Source organism: Megascapheus bottae, chromosome 34, assembly GCF_031878675.1.
Source record: "Megascapheus bottae isolate mThoBot1 chromosome 34, mThoBot2.hap1, whole genome shotgun sequence".
Taxonomy (NCBI): domain Eukaryota; kingdom Metazoa; phylum Chordata; class Mammalia; order Rodentia; family Geomyidae; genus Megascapheus; species Megascapheus bottae.
The window spans coordinates 7,479,222-7,492,489 of record NC_143542.1 but is presented as its reverse complement, the minus strand read 5'-3'; the positions used below and the strand labels follow the sequence as shown (position 1 = coordinate 7,492,489).

Sequence of the window (13,268 nt, the reverse complement as noted above, 5' to 3'; positions counted from 1 at the left end):
TGCACTTTAAAGAGAGTCTCCCCATGACTTGCGGCCTCCCTGAGGTTAGGGCTTCCTCCCTTGCCCCTGAGGCTGGAGGGAAAGTGGCTTGTGCAGGTCAGCACTGGGCTCTCTGCCGTGCCCGGCTCCACAAGGCTGGCTGGCCAGATGGCTGAGCACCAGCCAGGCCACCTTGGCTGTGTGTTCGAGCACAGGTCCTGTCAGCAGGTCAGCTCCTTCAAATCAGCTGCCAGGCAGCTCTCAGCTTACCAACTTAGAAATGTGGTCATGGGCTCTGGAGACTTCCTGAGTCTTACATGAAGGAACAGTGTTTGCTACAGTTCTGCCCATAATTCTGTAGGAGAGGAGAATCTTGGCCTTTACCCATTGAGTCTCCCTTGACCGACAGGAAGTTGTTACCCCGGGCCTAGTGGCCTTTTCAGGTACAGGGCTCTTGCTAAGGGGCTTCATTGTCTTTCAGGCCAAGGCATTGTTTGGTCCACGGGGGTTCGAGTAGTGTGGAGTGGCGTACATACACCTGTGAGAAGAATCTAGTGCGGAGACTTGGGTTTGGGCTTCGTTTGGGCTTGAAGTCAGGACCTCTGTTCCAGAGTTGGTGTGTTCTGGGTTCTCAGGGTACCGTGCCAGGCATCCTGAGGAAAGAGGAGCCAGGTGGTGGTGGTGCTTCGCCCGTCCATAGTGGCTGTGGTTTTGCTGTTGTTTGGTTGGGAGAACGGCTGTGGACCCTGAGGGAGGCCCAGGCTTCATCACTGGTGTTAGCTGCAGTTGGTGCATTATTGTACAAATGACTTGGCTCCATTGTTCTCCATGCCAGGCAGAGGCAGCAGTTGTCACACTGAGGTACTGGAAGCTCTTGGTGACCTGCCATGGGTGGAGCAGGCTGCGGGGTATGCTGGCTTGCCGTGTGTATGCACACACACTGTGTACTCCCTGCCCCCATCCCCTACCCAGCTTCCTTCCCGCTACGTCTCCCCTCTCCCTCCATCGCCGGCTGTCCAGCCGCCTGTAGGCCTAGGTTATTTGGTCTGTTGACAGCCCTTCATTGCCTTAGAGATTTGAATTTTAATAACGTGGAAGTTTTGGCTGTTCTGTTTTTTGATTTGTCTCCGTGTATATTTTGGAGATACATTTCTAGATGATCATTCTTTGGCATTAATGGTGTTTGAACTCAGGGCCTGGTACTTGCTAGGCTAGCATGATACTGCTGAGCCAGGCCTCTAACCTGTCTGCTTATTTTTATTCATTTATGTATTTATTTTGCCAGTCCTGGGGCTTGAACTCAGGGCTGAGCCCTGTCCTTGGGCTTTCTCAAGGCTAGAGCTCTATCACTTGAGCCACAGCACGATTTCCAGCTTGTTTCTATGTATGTGGTACTGAGGAATGGAACCTAGGCCTTCATGCATGCTAGGCAAGCACTCTTCTTAACTCAGATCTAAAATCAAATGAGTTGCCACAGTAATTGTGGAGTCATTGGACATTGTTGCTGGGGACTGGGTTTCTCATTTCCCAAATACTGTCCTTTCCTCTTATTCTCAGCAGGGCCATGGGAATTACCATGGTGCCATTCGTGACAGGTATTCTCTTGCTGTCTTGGAGACAGAAATGATACATCTCTGTTTGGATTGATGAGTGGCCTGACGGGTGAGCAGAGGCCAGTTCTAGGCAGAAGTCAGAGCTGTGAGCAGCAGACTGTTTCCACAAGTCCTCAGTGATGACTGAGCCCCATTGAGACCAGCTCTGCTCCCCCGAGGTCCCTTCCTGTTCCTCTTCCCTTTTCCTGATATGTCTCAGACATTAACATGACTCTTGCGGTGTCTAGTCAGCAGACTCTTACTGAGTCTGGCCTTTGGAATTTATTCCTCTCCTCTTAGCGCTGGAGGCAGAGGGAGAAGGTCACGCTGGTTTCTACATTGCATTAGGCAGCTCTATAGCCAAGGGAAGGTTTTAGGTGATGGTGGCCCACAGTGACTATCTGGACAATCTATATCAGGTGATTCCTGTCTGCTATGAAAGAGGTCCCGACAAAAGAGTGACGAGGCGAGTGCTGCCGTCCCAGATGCCCAGTGCGCATTCTGTGTGGCTCACGTACTGGGCTCGGCTTTCCATGGACCACTTTCTGGTAAGGTGCCCTTACTCCACTGCTGCAGATCAGGCAGAGAAGTGGGAGCTGCTGGACTTCTCTGCCCTTCTCTGACTTTGGTCCGCGCTTGACAAACCGGTACAATTTATTGGGGATGACATGCTGTCATTTAAACTTAACAACTTTAACAGCTTCTGGTGACACTTGGGGAGTCTGGGGATTTTGTTTGTCAAGAAGTTAGGTCGTGGCAAACGTTTGTTTGGCCTCTGTTCCCCTAATATTTTCATCTTTCAGTTAACAATATCCACTGAAAAATAGCTGTTGAAGTCCTGCCTGACTGAGGATAAACTGGCCTGCCCTACCTTGAATGGGGAGTGGCGTGGCACGTGAGTGGTCTATGCTTACATTCACATAAGCGTCACTCCATGGGTGACTGGGCAGATTGAGAGGGAGTTACAGGAAACTAATGAGATCATTTGATCTAAGGCTTTTTCTGAGTACTTCTGCTTAGCTTTCTCTTGGATTTTAAACTCAGGGCCTATACCTTACACTTTCACTCAGCTTTTTTGCTCGGAATTGGTGCTCTACCACTCGAGTCATCCCTCCAGTCCCGTCTTTTTTGCTGTCCAGTTGGAGATGAGGTGTTGTAGACTTTTCTGCCTGGGCTGGTCTCAGATCCTGGTTCTTAGATCTTAACCTCCTTTGTAGCTACGGTTCTAGGTATGATCCCTGGATTTAGAGAGGTATTTTTTTGTTCTTTTCTAGTTAGTTGTAGACTCACTGAACAGACAACAACCACTTGAAAAGCAGAGGCTTTGAAAATAGGCCATCTAGTCTCAAATATAACACATAGAGAATGTGTGATAGGTAGAAATGAAGTAATAAAATGAGTCAGTAATTTCGGAGTTATATTTCATTTCGTTTACTTGCCATTAAGAACACATCCCTTATGTTGGAACAGGGATTCGTTTTAAGTAATGAACATATGTGGTTTGTTGGAAATGGCATTCAGTCATTGAAAAGCTAACCAGGCATGTTGCATTGTGTCACTTTGTATGTGGGGAAGCAGAGGCCTACATACAGACTGCAGGTCTGATCTAGGCGTAATTTTCCTTTTTCTTTGTTAATTACCAAGAAACCTGAAGCCAGTCACGCAGCTCTATGTCAGCGTGGATGCCAGCACCAAAGACAGCCTGAGGAAAATCGACCGCCCACTCTTCAGGGATTTCTGGCAAAGGTTCCTTGGCAGCTTAAAAGCCTTAGCAGCCAAGGTAAGAATTACGATGCTGCAAAGGAAAGGAAATGGAGGAGGAAGAAAAACAGCAAACATTTTTTCCCCTCTTTTTTTCTTCAAAATAGAGTGAACAAAATCTTCATTTTAAGGAGTCCCTGTTTAGAGGAGGAGCACACGTTTGCACTGGAGCGTGAGCTGCCCGGTGTGGGGATGCACATTGGTGATGCAGCCCTGGGGAAGCTGAGGCAGAGGGTTTCCAGTCACCACCAGCCTGCACCCGAGGGAGACTAAGGAAACAGAGAACCTGCAGGGATCCTCTTAGCTTTGCAACACTGTGTCTCATATGTAGACTCTGCCCTTCACACATACTCCCAAGGTAACTAGCAAACCTAGACAGCCAGGCATGGGCACTTTAGGTCTAAATACAAAGTTAATTGTCTTAACTTGGAGAGCCAAGTCTCTACCCCATGGATAATGCTGCTCAGAGTGTCCCTTTTCCTGGGACCTAAAGTAATCTCCTGCTCCCTGCTCCTGCCCCCCCCCCTTTTTTTTTTTTTGCCAGTTTTGGGGCTTGAACTCAGCCTGAGCACTGTCCTGGGCTTTCCCAAGGACAAGCTCTACCATTTGAGCCACAGCACCACTTCTAGCCCCTGTCCCTCCACTCCTCCACCCCCCCTTTTTTTTTTTTGCCAGTCCTGGGGCTTGAACTAAGCACCTGGGCTCTGTCCTTGAGTTTCTTTTTCTTTTCTTTTCCTTTGGCTAAAAAATAGATTTTATTTGTGTAATAGGAGACCTGTTTGCTTTTCTCTGTATATCTCCACTTGCCTCTTTTCTAGTCCCTTCTTACCATTGTTGCCTATTCTTTTTGAGTAGCTGTACCTTTCTGCACACAGGCGCAGGGCGTCATGTTTGACATCATTCCTTTCATCAGTTGTTTTGTTCAGGAACAAGTACCGCGCAGCCAGTGAGCTGGCCGTGCGTGCATGGCGCCCTCTCCCTCACCTTCAGTGCTGCCTTCCTTGCCTGAGAACTTCTGCCTCTTTGATTACTGACGTTGATGTTTTTTTTCCTTTTCCTTATTCTTTTTTCTTTTTTCTTTTTTTTCTTTGCCAGTCCTGGGAATTGAACTCAGGGTCTGGGCACTGTCCTTGGACACATTTTACTCAAGACTAGCACTCTGCCACTTGAGCCACAGCAACACTTCCGGCTTTTTCTTGTGATACGGTGGAATCAAACCCAGGTCTTTGTACATGCTAGACAAGCACTCTACCACTAGGCTAGGCTCCTGGTCCTACCTCCCTTTTTTGTGGGGGGAGGTAGTTGGTCGTGGGGTTTGAACTCTGGGCCTGGGCACTGTCCCTGTGCTCTTCTTCAGCTCAAGGCCACCTACCACTTGAGCCACAGCGCTGCTTCTGGTTTTGTAGTGGTTAATTGGAGATAAGCGTTTCACATTCTTTAGTGCCCGGGCTGCTTTGAACCTTGATCCTCAGATCTCAGCCTCCTGACTAGCTAGGATGACAGGCACAAGCCACCATTGTCCAGCTGAGATTGATGCTTTTTAAATAGCTGTGGTGGATGCAGACAGTGGCTTGTCTTCCAGCTCCCCCCTGTGGCTGAGGCAGGAGACCAAGTGGGAACCAGCACCATCAGATGAACAAAAACCGTGGCATGCGTGGCCCGCCAGACTCCCCTGAGGCTGGCTCTCCATGCCGCACTCTCTCTCGGACGGCAGCTGTTAGAGACAAGCTTTGTAGCTTGCTCTATTTCTTTGGTCAAGATTTTCCAGAATGAATTCTTAGGGAGTTATTATTTGGATGTCCTGTCTGATTTCAATTACTTTGGGTGGTCATGTATGAGTTAGTTTGCCAACTGCTGACTTTCTATCCCAGAAACATCAAGACAGTCCCTTCACTCTGACTCCTTGTAATTTTGGGCAAGCTTTCATGCCCACAAATCAGAGCAGTTGTTTGTTTTGTTTTGTTTGATTGGTTTTTTTGTCACCCCTGGGGCTTGAACTCTGGGCCTGGGCATTGTCTCTGAGCTCTTAAGCTCAAGGCTACCACTCTACCCCTAGAGCTACAGCCCACTTCTGGTTTTCTAGTGGTTAATTGGAGATACGAGTTTCATAGTCTTTGGTCTGGCTTTGAACCTCAATCCTCAGAACTCAGCATCCTGAGTAGCTAGGATTACAGGTGTGTGAGCCACCACACCCAGTGGGGCAGTTGTTTCTTAAGCATTTTGTAGAAACTTGAGTTAATGTTTCTCATTCTTTTTTTTTTTTTTCCTTTTTTGCCAGTCTTGGTCAGTCCTTGAGCTTAGGAACTGAGCACTGTCCTTGGGATTTCCTCAAGGCTAGAACTCTACCACTTGAGCCAAAGCACTAATTCTGGCTTTTTCTATATATGTGGTACTGAGGAATGGAACCCACGTCTTCGTGCATGCTAGGCAAGCACTCTACCACTAGGCCAAACTCCTGCCCTGAATGTTTCTCATTCTTGTGTCCCTCATATTACCAATTAAGAAAACGGTCTGGGATGGGGGAAAGAAAAAAAAAAAACAAAAGGTCTAGGGTGGAGGTTGCTCTTTTGGGTTTTCTTTCATCAAGCTGTTACTTGCTTCTGAATTATTGCTGGCCATAGTAGGTTCTATGAAGAAAGGATTGTTTAACTTCTGTTTAAGGCTGGACAGTCCACATACTGTTGTAGTTGTTTATTAGCTGTTGTCAATCATGTTGTTACTAAATCTGATGTCATTTGAGCTTTTACCTTAGGGCATCCTGTTGAGTGTTTGGGCTTTGTAACATACCCAAGGAAGGAAAAGGGTGTCTGAAGAAAGAATTTCACGCCATTTATAAGGGAATTAGGCTATCCCAAGACTTTCTGTCTTTATGAGGCAATGCTGCTTAGGGGAAAGGAATGTTGTGTTTTCCCTCTTGGCTAGCTGAATATTTACATTTCTAGAGCTTTACCCTTTGTCAGAATATTCCGCTAATAGGAGAAGTATGGTAGTGCCTGAGTGTGTGGGACTAAAGCACTGTTTTGTCAAGGTGGCAGCAGAACTGTGTTAGCATCAACTGCAGCTTTTAGACGCTTCCTTAGAGCATTGTGCGCATGTGTTTATGCTGGGTCAAGTGCAACACAGCACTTAATCCTTCTCCATTGTGGAGCAGCGACCCTGACCTTCTTGAGATGGAGTCAAGCAAGTGCGGTCACCTGCCTCAGACGGGGGCAGAAGCCCTCTTCTGCCGGCCTTTGCATGAGTGCTGACGACATGGATGAGATTACTGCCTGCCCAGTGACCTTCAAGTGTGTTAAATGCTCTGGCCTTTTCATGTCAGATTATAAAGCTATTAGCTACTGATAAGGGCAGTTTGAGCAAAATAAGGAGACTGTAAAGAAGCAAAGAGAAAATTCATAATCCAGAGGTGGTGACTATAGTGTTTGAGGCTCTCTGATCATTTCTCTGGGGGTAAGGAGTGCATTTTTTTTTTTTTCTTGCCAGTTTTGGCTTGAGCTCAGGGCCTGGGTACTGTCCTTTGGCTTTCTCAAGGCTAGAGCTCTACCACTTGAGCCTCAGCACCACTTCTGGCTTTTCCTGTGTATATAGTACCGAGGAATCAAACTCGGGTCTTGGTGCTTGCTGGGCAAGCAGTCTACCGCCAGGCCACACTCGGGGCCCCAGGGGTGCATTTTTGTATACAATTTGCTATTATTTCATTTTGTTTATAGCATTGTATCACAGGTTTTATTCTATACCATATATATATGACTATAAATCTTTTTGCCAGTACTGGGGCTTGAACTCAGTGCCTAGATACTGGGTTTTTGCTGTCATTTTATTGCTTAGCTACAGCTGTTTGTTGGTTAATTGCCTAGACTTTCCTATATATACTTTCTTAGGACTTTGTATTGCTGAGCTGGCTTTGAACCACGATCCTCAGATCTCAGCCTCCTGAGTACCTAGGATTACAGGTGTGAGCCACCAGATTGGCTGTATGGATCGCGTGGCCTGGGGTGAAATAATTCTTACTAAATAATTCCTTAAGCATACTTTGGATGTGATAGCCATAAAGTACTCCCTTTAAAGGAAGAAGATGGAAGACATGTTGTAGTTTGTCCTTCTTGAGTAAGGAAAGAAGGGAATCACATGCTGAGATTTCTGCAATGCTGTAATACTGCATCTGTCACATGTGAAATTGGGAGAAGAAAAGGATGTTGTGTGGTTTGGGAGAGGCAGACCCTGGTGTGCGTGCGGATTCCCCCGTGAACGTGGATAAGAGTGCACACACAGGGACATGCCGGGATGTAGAGCTGTTACCCGAGGTTGCAGGCATCCCTGGGGTGGTGGAGTGTGTCCCCAGGGATAAGCGGGCTAATGCAGCATGAAGGACAGTTCATGACACTCGTGGGATGGCTCCAGGCCCTTCTCAGAAAAACAAGGGCAGCTCTCCTTGCAGCTAGTGGATAGTCATTCACGGCCTTCTGCGGGAGGCTTATTTTAAGCACTTTAGCCTAGCTAACATCGTTTGGATAGGAATATAGAACCCTTTTAGGAGAATCATTGTGTTTGATTTATGCAGAGTTTATGAGGAAAGGGAAATTTAAAAAAATGATGAGAAGCTAATTTCTTTTCTTATTGAAGCCAGAAATAAGGAAGCACTTCCTCAAATTGACATTTGAAAACCTTTCTTGGTGCTTTTGGGAAATAAAAGCAGGAGAAATGATTCGGGCTTGTTTGATTTCTGGCAGTGTGAATACAGCTTGCTCTTGTGATGTAGGCCCAGGAGAGGCGAGCACAAGCGGCCTTTATAGGAAGAAAAAGAACGCCGTCTTTGCCTGTCACACGTCGGAAACGCTGCAGATCTCACCAGCAGAACAGTTCCTTAGCTGTATCGCTTTAGTCTTTCTGGTGAGATAATTGTGTGGCTTTGTGTTATATAAGTGCCATGTGTAAAGCTGAAGTGGTCGTGTCAGCCATTGCTCCTCCCCGTGGGGCCCCCATCGAAGTGGGGAGACCCCAACCTCCTCCAGTGACTCAAGAAGCCTTCACTGGATTTTTCACTTGTTTTTGGCTGTTAACTGTGTTGGCTGGCAAACCTAACTATTGAAAGCTTTATTTTCTTTCTTTGTGCTTGAGGCCCATGCTAGGGCAGTGCTGTCTTTTGGTCTGCTGCGCTAGGCAAGTGCCTACTGGATGTAGGTGCACCGGGAGGCTGGGCTGTGGCTGTGGCGTGTCCACGACCGCCACAGAGAGTGCGGCCTTGAGGACATTGGTCGCAGATGTCATAGCACGCCTTTCGCTTGGGTCTGGTGTGGCTGGGGTCTGCAGAGGTGATGGAGGCCCGCTTGTGCTGTGCTCTGAAGTTCCATGGTCTTGATGATGCAGCTTGCTCTGTGCCCTGTTATTTGGTGTAGGAACCAGTCTGCACCCTGGGGACTTCTGGGTGCCACCCATCCACTCTCCCTCCTCCCCAGGCACTGTCTCTGTAGTTGGAGTCATGAGTCATGGGTGGGGGGCAGTAAACTTTGCCTGTGGGTTGTATGCACATACATACATCTGAGGGGCCTCTGTTTTTCATTTCATTGTTAAAGTAGTGTGTTCGCCAAGGCTACTAGTCCCCCTCTTCAGGCACATAACCACAGCCAACTAGTCCTGTCCCCAGACACGTCACATCTGGTTTCTGAGAATTACATTTGTACCGACGCTGTTATGTTCTGGTGTATTCCCTGGAAATGAAGGCTCACGTCTTTAGTGTACCATGTCGCCGTGCAGGTAGCCTTTCTGTAGGAGGATGTAATATTCAGTATTACATCCCTATTCGTTAGTATCTTGTCTGCAGTGCTGTCATTCCCTAAAGTTGTAGAAACTGCCGTGGGCAGGTGAGCAGAGTTGACCCCATTGCCGCGTTCCTCTCCAAACGTCTGCGCGGTGCACGAAGACGCCTGTTGTGCTGAGCCTGAGGCAGCTCGGAACACTGCTATTTTAGACTCTGCCAACTTGATCAGCCAACGTGGCACCTCATTACTGCTTCAATTAGCATTTGATTACCAGTAAGCCAGTGCTATATTGTGGGAGACAGTTTTACCTTGTTTTGACACAGCCTCGACTAGTTTGTGTTGAGTTGCAACTGTCAAAGATAAATGGTTGAAGTCAAAGGCTGCAGACCTGGGTGGGAGATGATAACCATAGCCAGAATATGCAGCAGCAGAATGACGTTCAGACCTTTCACTTTAGATACGTAAGATCCCAAGTGAAGCAAGACGAGCATGGCATGCTCTTTGTGACGTTGGCTCTGACTCTTGCCAGCCCCCTCGCTTCACCTTGCATGCGGGGAGGCATTGGGGTATCTTGTGTCACTAACCCACGAGGACTTCTGGGCTTTCTTACAGGAGTGTAATACACACATACACACACACCGAGGGGAATGCACAAATCTCACAGTAAGAGGGGTGAATCATTGTGACCCTGGGACAACCGGCAAGGCCCAGAGTGACCACAACCTCTGAGTTCCCTCTGGGTCCCCTCCTGCCCACACCACTCCCTCTCACCCCATCCCATGGCCCTGCACCAGCTTCATGGGAATGGAGAGTGACGGTTGGCCCTGTGAGGACTGGTTTTCCTCTGTGCATGTGCAGCTCCGCGCCTGCACACTCCCGTGTGCTGCTCTTGACAGACACCCCCATGGCTCAGGTTGGGGCTGCTGCAGTAATCGCAATGGCATGCCTGTGTTCCCGTGTGTCTCGCTGATTCTGTGTCCAGGGCAGAGAATTGCTGGGCATGTGTGCATCTTGGGAGATGTATATCCACTTCTCCTCCCCCATCTCCCTCCGGATCTTTCTTCTCCTTCCTCCAGGACCGAGGTTTGAACTCAAGCCTGCTCAGCTTATGTGTTTGGATGGTGCTGTACCATTTGAACCACAACTCCAACCCCCCATCCACCTTTCATGACCCCTTTCCTAGTGATATGTAGGACCGGACCACACTTAACAGCATTATTGTGCCCTTGCTGCCTCCTGCTTTTGTCATGTTGTTGTGTGTGGATCTCATTTATATTCTTTTTATCGGACACTGAAATTTCCCACAAGAAGGCATACTATAGTTCCAGTTGCTTTTGCCTGTGAAAACTCCTCTGTGTGTGTGGGTGGGGTATACATGTGCACACCTACCCATGCTCTGAGCATGGAACCCAGAACATGCTAAGCAGAACCCCTGACCACACCTCCCCTGAAAACTGTCCTTATGCAAGGCTGCACAGGAATATCAAGACTTCTGTCATGTTGTCTTTTGTGTTGTCTTTTTCTTGATGGTTTGTAGGAACTCTTTTAGACCACTGTGTGCCTTCTCTTGTTATTCTCATGACTACTGACAAAATGGCCAGTTGTTGTCTAGTTCAGGCACCCTTATCTCTTCTGCTGAGTATGTTTTATCCTGTTAGGATTTTCTAGGTTTTTCTGAAGGGAGAATCCCCCGCCCGTAGCCCCTTTGTGGATATTTACTTGGGCTGATACGGCTTACTTTAAAAGTGACATCATTTTTTCCCATTACTGTTTGCAGTATTGTCATAAGTAAGTATCCACTCCTGTCTGGGTTTGTTTTCAGAGTGCTTATTCTGCTGTACAAGAAAAAGTGGTTTATAAATTTTCATTTGCGCAGTTCAAAACAATAGTGATCAAGTGCCGTTTTGACATTGTGATCTGAAGGGAACTCGAGCTGAGCTGACCTTGGGTGAACAGTATCTTTTCATTTGTTCAGAACGCCTTCATAGTAAAAGCAGTGTTTTATTTTGTACATCACCTTTATAATAACAAAAAAATAGTAATACAAATGTTTTCTAGTTTTCTGTAGTGAATATGCATGACTCTTGTAAGGGGCATTATAGATATATAATAATGTTGGGGGTCATTGAGAAAGGGCATTTGCATTTTTTTCAGTTTTTATTATAACAGACATGTAGAAATAAAGTATTTTGTGAACATTTGCCATAAATTTAGAAACTGTTCTTAAATGACATGCTCCCTCGCTCTCTCCCAGTCTTGGGGACTTGAACTCAGAGCCTAGGCACTGTCCCTGAGCTTCTTTTCACTCTACCCCTTTTCCCGTAGTTCCACTTCCAGCTTTTTCTGTGTTTGTGGTACTGAGGAATTGGACCCAGGGCTTCATGCATGCAAGGCAGGCACTCTACCATTCTGAGCCCCTTGGGTGGCTCTTGGGTGCTGTCCATGGTGCTGGCGGTAAGTGCTGTGGCCGTGTTGGTGGTTCTTGGGTGCTGTCCATGGTTCTGGAAGCCAAGTCAGATGCTGTCCATGGTTCACTGTATGCCAGTCCCAGAACCCTTGGTTTATCTCACTTTCATTTCATGGCAGCACTGTGAGGATGCAGACAGTATTTCTCTCCTGATCTTAGAAAAGTCCAGGCACATGCCCAAACTCACCCGGATGTTCAGCTCGTAGTGAGCTGCGGGGGCCTCGTTGACAGCCCGGCCTTCTTTCCTGAGTGCAGGCGCTGGGTGCTGGAGCGTACACGTGTATGCACTCATCATGGGAAGACGCCACACCAAGTGGGCCTCCAGCATCGTAACCCAGGCCATGAAGTGACTCAAGGCAACTCATCAGAAAACACTAAGTCTGAAGAAATAGGTGGCATAGTAACTTTTTTTTTTTTTTTGGTCAGTCCTTGGCTTAAGCTCAGGGCCTGAGCACTGTCCTTGGACTTTCTCAAGGCTAGAACTCTACCACTTGAGCCTCAGTACCACTTCTGGCTTTTTTCTATGTATGTGGTACCAAGGAATTGAACCCGGGGTCTTCATGCATGCTGGGCAAGCTCTCTACCACTAGGCTAAACTCCTGGCCCTGTTCTTATTTTTGTTTTTTTTGTTTTTTTTTGCCAGTCCTGGAGCTTGAACTCAGGGCCTGAGCACTGTCCTTGGGCTTGTATAAGCAGGCAAGAGTCAACCCCTGTCATAGGAGATGACATCACTTGTTTTCTAAGAATGGCCAGCACCTGGAAATGAGCCATGTGTGTAGCATATTCATGTAGTGGGAGGCAAAACTGTCACAGGTCAGCATGTGACAGGGGGATGGATGTAAGGTTTTGTTCTGTTCTGGGCAGGGCAGGGAGGAAGCAGCACCTGGAACCATGGGTGTGATCAGAACCATGGATAGTTCTAAAAGAAAAAAACAACAACAACAAAAAAACAAGCTTGCTTCACTTTGCTGTAAATTGAAGATGCAGTTACACGGGTCTTATGAGATTTGTTCTGGACAGTAGCCAGATGTTGGCATCTTTATGGATACCCAGAACACAGTAACAGCTGGCACATAGGAAGTGATGACTTAATGCCCAGCTCCTGCTGTTGTTGGTATTGTTGCCAATCTGTTTGTTCAAAGCAGTCCTAATTCCTAATCTACTTAAGCATTCATCCCTGGCCCTTCATGTAGGCAAGGTTTTGTTTGGGTCTCTTGGAAATGTTTGTTTGCTGTCTGCATGTTGTTTCACAAGTTAATCACTGGGGTTTAGTGGCTGTATTTTAGGACTGTGAGGAGAATATTGTTTGTCTGGGATTCTGTAATTGGTCTTGCTGCCTCGTAATAGCTACTACTTGGCATGATTCACTGCCGCCAGCCTCTCTTGGTTGTAAGAGCAGCATGGATGAGCGTGCTGTGTCCGGAGGAGCTCAGGTACAATGGAGAACCAGCAGGAACGGAGGCTGGGGTGTGCTCTGGAACTTAGTCTGGCCCAGTGTTCCTTTTTTTAAACCTTCAGCTCTATCCTAGGAAAGTTGCTGGTTTTTTGGTAACTATTTTCTTTTCTTTTCTTTTTTTTTTTGTGGGTCATGGGGCTTGAGCTCGGCCTGGGTGCTTTCCCTGAACTCTTCAGCTCAAGGCTTTGGTAATTATTTTCTTGTAATGCTTTTCTTGGTTTTTGTTCCTAGGTTTCTAAGAAGCCAGTTATATT

The 13,268-nt window shown here is 47.2% G+C and overlaps 1 protein-coding gene across 2 annotated transcripts in view; it reads left to right on the top strand.

The window, feature by feature from the left end:
• Nucleotides 1–13,268, top strand: part of LOC150042787 (S-adenosyl-L-methionine-dependent tRNA 4-demethylwyosine synthase TYW1-like) — a 64,053-nt gene that overhangs the window by 36,747 nt on the left and 14,038 nt on the right. For both annotated transcript variants that reach the window (XM_090324034.1, XM_090324035.1), the window contains exon 13: nt 3,216–3,351. In XM_090324034.1, the coding sequence (XP_090180160.1) occupies nt 3,216–3,351 (136 nt within the window). The remainder of the gene's footprint in view (nt 1–3,215; nt 3,352–13,268) is intronic.